This window comes from Microplitis mediator, chromosome 4, assembly GCF_029852145.1.
Source record: "Microplitis mediator isolate UGA2020A chromosome 4, iyMicMedi2.1, whole genome shotgun sequence".
Classification (NCBI taxonomy): domain Eukaryota; kingdom Metazoa; phylum Arthropoda; class Insecta; order Hymenoptera; family Braconidae; genus Microplitis; species Microplitis mediator.
The window spans coordinates 12,991,292-12,998,436 of NC_079972.1; the positions used below are offsets into that span (position 1 = coordinate 12,991,292).

A 7,145-nucleotide genomic window follows, 5' to 3' on the forward strand; every position below is an offset into this window, starting at 1 on the left:
TAGGTGTGGTACTACAGCTGATCTATTATGTACTTAATAATTAAACTAATAATGCCCCAGAATTACTTAAATTTACAATAAGCAGATAAATATTAAATCTTAAATTATTTACTGTGCACAGGAAGTTTGTCAATAAATCGTTATTACGATAATTAAATTCCATTGGCCTTGATGTTAAGTCATAAAAAAATAGCGAACATTTTTCACATATGCTGATATGTGAAATGCATGAATATAACATAAAACACAAATATATGTTTTGTAGGATGATATGATGTTGCGAGACCTTGGGAAGAAATAACGAGGTAACGAGACAACTTTTTAAATAAAATAAAATAATCTTCGATATAATCGGCGCTAGTTTACATGGATCTACTGCTTACTTACTTACTTACTTACTTACTTACTTACTCATATATTAGATGTTCACTTACTCTTGTTTGTGTTGGCGTCAGACTTTACTAGCATAGTAAAGTTACCTTGAGGATCTCGTGTAAGACGGAATTGCACAACTTTGTATGTGATTATGGTTGATGTTATTGAAGAAATATTTTTTTTTTTTTTAATAATAATGTTATGGGCAAAATAATAAATAATAAATAAATAAATTAACAGAATGGTATTAAATAATCAATGATAAATTCCACCGCTATGTTAATTTATTATTGTGCACTTGCTAATTACTGTTTACTTTTTTTTATATACTTTGATAATAGCATGTATGTATAATTACTATTACACATGAGTAGAGTGCGTACGTGAGCTTATAAACACAGAAGAAGTTATGTAACAGCAATGTATATCAAAGGGTAATTATTAAAAGCAAAGATGTGTGATATTTTCATTGCGTGGATGCAGCTGTGTTGGTGTAAATATATATGTAATGTATGAGCAGTAATAGAAGAATTATGTGGACTTGAAATGATGAAATTTAATAATTTAACTGACACCATATGACATTCTGGCGATTATTACTGTTCTAAATATCTCTTTATTTTATTATGTGTCAAGTGTATGCAATTAGGATGGAATTTTAGTTGTTTTTTATGACACAAAAAAAAGTTTTAACGTTTTTTGATTTAGATTTTTATTGTGACGAATCAATTTCAAATTCGATTGATTTAGATTTTTTTATTTCTATAGTCAGTAACAGAATTTATTTGTTATCAATGAGCAAAGTAACTACTGATAGGCAGAAATTTTTAAAAAGTGCATTGGAAGAGTTTCTAAAATTTTATGTATTGTGTATATTTTTTTAAAAATTTTCTGATGACAATCAACTTGATAATTAACAACAATAAAATTTTCAAATGTTGGCTATTGTCAGCATCATCCTGCTAATATTATTCAAAAAAATGTATATATATTTTACTGTATTTTTATTCATTGGTTTCGATCAAATCTACAAGTTGAATTCGTCATGCACAGCCGTTGTAATACATTTTATTAAATGGATGTGAATCGGATCGTATGATCTCAAAAAAATAAATTTGAATAAATTTAGTCATATATAGGGGAGAAAAGGCAAAAATGGGGTAAGGTAAGAAAACTAGTACCCGATCACTCATATATTTGTATATCTATATTTACTAAATTTTACCAAATATAAATATACAAATTAATGGAGTAATCGAGTACTAGTTCCCTGATCGGGTACTAGGTGTTTTACCTTAAGCAAACTTTTGAATAGTTTTTTTTTAAAATCTGTTTTCATTATTTTCAAACAATTAGACATGAAAATGTTAAAGGCCGGGCTGCACCTAACAAAGTATCGAATTTTAGATTTATAATTACGTTTTAAATATTTATGGGACTCAAATGAAAATATTCCGAGAAAGTTCCCCTGGTGGGAATTTTTCAGAGAAAATTCCGAAAAATTTCCACCAGGGTCGTCTTGTGCTTTTGCTCGGAAGCTAAAAAAATCCTTGTGCTGATAATCAATTAATGAATTAATCAAAATTTGATAATTTTTTAGATACAGCCCAGCCTTAAAAAATAGAAGTTGCCTACTAGTGACACCTACTTAAAATTTCGTGACATTGCCCAAATTGTTGTAAGATGGAATTTCCAATTATTCTTCTTGGAAGCCGCAGCAGCTGAATGTCGCAGTCTTGAAAAAATTTCATAACCTCTCTATTGTTAATTAATTGACCAAGAGTTTATTAATTAATTAATTAATTGAATAAAGTCAGTGCATTGTAATTTTTTAAAATATATACGATGAGTGAAATCGAAATGAATAATTCTGACGGCGAGTCACCGCTGAAGAAGAAAAAAGGTTCGTATTAATTAACATATTAATGAAAACTTAATTTTGATTGATAGAAAAAAAAACTTTTAGTTCATCAAGATTCTGATACCGACAATTACAAACATTTAAATGTTTATTCAGTTAGTCGACACTCACAATCGCGTTACCTTGGCTATAAATTATATTTTGATTCAGAAGGTAAATTATTTATTAGCTTTTATAATTTTTTGACTTCCAAAAATAAAAATTATTGACCACTTGGTTGATTATATAGATGTTGATTTCGACTTCCCGTCTTTGTTGGCTAAAAAAATCGAAGCTTCAATAAATTTCATGCATAGAAATTCAGATATATATGATAGAAATTTAACAAATCAGTCGGGATTATTTAGTGTAAGCGTCCATCGTTTTTACGAAGACGAAAACTTCATCAGCGAGTGGGTGGATTTTAAACAGGACTTGGAAAATTATCCTGAGGAGACATTAAATTGTTTAGGATTAGCTCTGTATCAATGCGTAGCACAGCAGGAACTCAGTAATGACACAATTACTTCTATAAGTTTACCAAAATTAAAACTAAAAGTGTTCGACTACAAACCGACTTCACCTTTTGACGGTCTAGGAGCTGGATCATGTGGAAAATTAATTGAAATAAGTGGTCGGGTCGTGGAAATGAAGGATTCCTCGTACCAAATTGAATGGCTCCTGTTTTTATGCAGCCGCTGTTTTAGATTCGAAACCGTAAAACAGCCAGATGGGGTCCGAGCATCTCCGAAGAGATGTAGGAATTGCGGGAAGCGTAAATTTAAGCCACAGAAAGACTCTCTCTACACTAAATCATCAGCTCTACGGGATATTAGGTTGCGATATTTGGATCCAATTGACGACAACTGTCATAGGACACTCAAAATTAAATTATTGGGTGATTTAGTTGATTCTTGTTCACTTAATGATGATGTTACAATTGTGGGAATAATAAAAACCTCTTCCGCAAAAGCTAAAAGAGATATTGCTGCTGCAGAATCACTTTATCTGGAGGCGGTATCAGTTATCAAAAACCCGGAGAGTGATCAGCTCGCGGTGACAATTTTGAATGATGACGATTATGAAGAAATTGAAAGAATTCGGGCAGAGCCTGACATATTTTTAAAACTAGTTAGATCATTCTGCCCGTCAATTTATGGAGACGAAATGGCAAAAGCTGGATTACTGCTGAGTTTATTTGGCGGGAGTTCAAATAATGAATTGAAAGATAATATCAATGTGTTAATTGTCGGTGATTCGGGTGTTGGTAAATCAGAGCTGGTTAAAATGTGCGCAGAACTGGCTCCCAAAAGTGTTTATGTTAATGTTGATCGCAGTACGTTATTAGGATTGAATGTTAAGTCAGCGAGAAAGAAAGGAAAGGATCCGATTGTTGAATCAGGAGCAATCGCGCAAGCAGATGGAGGCTGCTGTGTGATGGATGAATTTGAAAAATTAACAACGAAACAATATAATGATATATTTGATACGATAGAACATAACAATTTGTTTGTACACAGATCGGGAATCGATTGCTCGGTTGCTGTAAAAACTTCAATTGTTGCTGCGGTTCGTCCTGTCGGCGGCAGATATAATTATAAGAAAAGTTTTTATAAAAATATTTGTATTAATAAGGAACTTTTATCGAGATTCGATATAATATTTATGTTATTGGATCGACCAGATCCTAAGCTCAATACTTCAAAGGCGGAACACATTATAAATAATCGTATGAGATTACGGAATCAACGAGATGAAGTAAAAGATGCTGGTGAAACATCTGTTGTAAATAAAAATAGTTTTACACTTGAAGAAAGCCCGGTATTAAATCACACAAATGAGGAATTGATACCCAAAGCTTTATTTAAAAAATATATTTCATATGCTAGGCAGATTAATACAAATTTGTCGGAAGCTTCTGCGACGATATTGAAAAATTATTTCGTCGAATTTAAGCACAGAAATTTTTATAGTGAATTATTTGTTTCCAATCGACTATTGGAGAGCTTGATACGTCTGACCCAAGTATTTATTATTACTATTACACTGGTACCAAAAGTTGAAGGATATGATCATAAATTTTTAGGTGATTTTCAAAAAGCTGTCACTTGGTAAAAATCGGCTGTAGAATCCGAAAAAAAAGCAAATTAAAGACGAATTTTTGAGTTTTCTCTGAAAAACTCCGTTCTAAGGTTATGAATATTTTTTCAAAGTTCTAGAGTTTTTCAGAGAAAAGTCAGAAAAATTTCCCCCAGGGTTGAGTTCAAATATTTTTATCACTGATAGTTTTCGAGGATTTATAAGAAAACCAGACAACAAAATTTTCAAAAATTTTTCCTTTCTTTCAAAAGGTCTAGCCGATAATTTTTTTTTGTAATGGCTCAAAAACTTTCAGTGTCTCTCCCTATTTAATTTGACGTCTCAGGAGCTCTTTGGAAACTTTTTTTGATAATTTATCGATATTCAAAGCAAAAATGACATTTTTGACTAATAATTAATTACTCGGAAATCAACGTCCATTTTTTGCTGTCTTTTCAAAATCACCTAAAAATTTACAACTTTTTTAGTATCCTTTCATTTTTGTGACCAGTGAATTATTATTATTTTTATTTTTGAAAAATTTATTAATTGTAGGCGCGAGCAAAATCTGAACTTCGCGAGGAGACCAACGAAAAAGATGCTCAGGAAGTTATAAAAATTCACAAATTTACAATGGACTGTTTGAAAAAAGTCATTTTAGAATCACGCCCAAAAATTCGATATAAAAAATCAGCGAGTGAAGTAAGCGGATAATTTACAAAATTTGTTATTTTTTTAAATTTTTATAGTAATTGGGATTTTATTACAGGATATTAGATTGTACTTCAAAGAAGAAGATAAACAAACAATTGTCGTAAAAAAAGAGTTAATGATAACTAATTAATGATAACTGATCATTTATTTTTACGAAGATCAATTTCTTTTCGTTTACTTAAACTATTCAAATATTTATTTATAATTTTTTTTCAATTGCGTTTAAATAAATAATAATAATAATAATTTTTTTTTAATCTTTTGGTTTTTATTTAAGTCAAAATAATTATATAAACCGACGTGTGATATTTTAATATAAACAGCATTAATTTATATGAGTAATAGTATAGATATGTCATGTTTTCATATATTATAAATTGTAAAGTACATATTACGCATAGTTTAAATGACGCAATTTGATAATTAAATTGTCACTATGACACTTTAAGCGATGAGTATTATTTTAATATGTTATTTTATTAAGTATTTAGAGTCAATTATTTTTATTACGATGTCATTTAAGTCAAAATATAAATACACTGTGAAAAATTCGGAGTGATTACGGATTTTATTTAAATCCGCATTCACTCTGACTCGGAGTTTTGATATTGAAATAAACTCTCCTTCCAACTCGGAGGGAATTTAACTCCGAGGGGATTAAATTAACTAAACAGTCACCCGTTGCGCATTCTCTCTGGATTAACTCCGCTAATTTTTCACAGTGTAACTATTAATGGAAATTACGAAAATTTTAATTTATTTAAAGTTTACCTTGAAAAATTTCCAAGTTCAAAGTCGGTTATTATTTAAACTACTAAATTTTTGAAAATTTTACTCGACCCTGGTATCAGACCTTGAGTTGATAATTTTTCTTCCAGCGGAAGTTTGACGGAAGCCTTGAGTTTGAAAGTTTAATAGCAAAATTAAATAATTTAAGTATCATAAGCTGTCATGTATATGTTAGAACAGTGAAACCTGATAAAGTTAATTTTTATTAATTTACCAGCAGCCCTGAAAATTAATAATAAAAAATTTTCTTCTCAAATTAAATTACCATAAATTTAAATTACGCCATAATTAAATTTTCTGTTATAAAATCTCACTGCTGTCATTTTTAATTAATTAAAAATAATAAATTTAAAATTTATGTTAAAAATCACGGGTCAATTTTCTGACTTACCGTCTAATTAATAAAATTGATTAATCAGTTTTTCAAATAATTAATAATTAACGAGCAACCCACAGTCACTACGTGACTGCCCGAGTATCACTACCAAATTTAATAAATTTGATTTGCTCCTTTATTAAGGTCTTAACAACTCACTTTCAGATGTTTTCATTAATTTGCAAACCAATCGATTTAAAAAATCTGTGTTAATTATAGGATTTAAAAAAACCTACACGATCAAATTTTTTTTGTAAGTCGTCGATACATTTTGATTTCTAAAATATATCAACTACGATAAAAAATACAAAAAACTGAAATACGAAAAATTTCGTGAGTTTACCAAAAGGCTGTTGTCTTTTATTGATACAAAAAAAATCCAGCATCTAATCTCAGAGTTTTTAAAAATTTTAATGCCCGTAATTTTATAAAATCATTAATTATTATCATAGATACATAGCATGGACTACATTCTTCTTCTTTTCTCTTAATAATATAAATATTAGATGTATATTCGGTGTCACACTTAAATAACCGCAGACAAAATAACCGAATGACAAAATAAACGACGACAAAACACACAAAAAACCGTGATAAAAGGGCGGTTATTTTGTCGTTCGGTTATTTTGTCATTCGGTTATTTTGTCATTCGGTTATTTTGTCATTCGGTTATTTTGTCGCGGTTATTTTGTCTTTGGTTGAACTGTTACGCAACCGTATATTCAGTGATAGAATAATTAGTATTAATTTATTTAGAGAAGATAAATATACAATCGACTTTTTTTGGCGCCTAATTTAAATGTATTGCGAATGATATAAATAACTTTGTTTCACTCAATACTTGGCAATAAAAAAGAGTTTAAAGCATGAAAAGGCACAAATTCAAGTTAAGATCTTAATAACGATATCAAA

General features: G+C 29.6%; 1 protein-coding gene across 3 annotated transcripts; it reads left to right on the forward strand.

The window, feature by feature from the left end:
- Window positions 1–384: 384 nt before the first annotated feature.
- LOC130666602 (DNA helicase MCM8-like) lies at window positions 385–6,762 on the forward strand. 3 transcript variants are annotated; one of them, XM_057467753.1, is made up of 6 exons: window positions 385–809; window positions 1,976–2,278; window positions 2,342–2,449; window positions 2,526–4,300; window positions 4,910–5,056; window positions 5,124–6,762. In XM_057467753.1, exons 2-6 carry the CDS (start codon window positions 2,221–2,223, stop codon window positions 5,196–5,198), a joined length of 2,163 nt encoding a protein of 720 aa, XP_057323736.1. In that variant the 5' UTR covers window positions 385–809; window positions 1,976–2,220; the 3' UTR covers window positions 5,199–6,762. The 3 variants fall into 3 exon arrangements, with proteins under 3 accessions (XP_057323736.1, XP_057323738.1, XP_057323737.1); XM_057467755.1 differs by having other exon boundaries at window positions 2,351–2,449; XM_057467754.1 differs by lacking the exon at window positions 385–809 and having other exon boundaries at window positions 1,905–2,278.
- The last annotated feature ends 383 nt before the right edge of the window (window positions 6,763–7,145 follow it).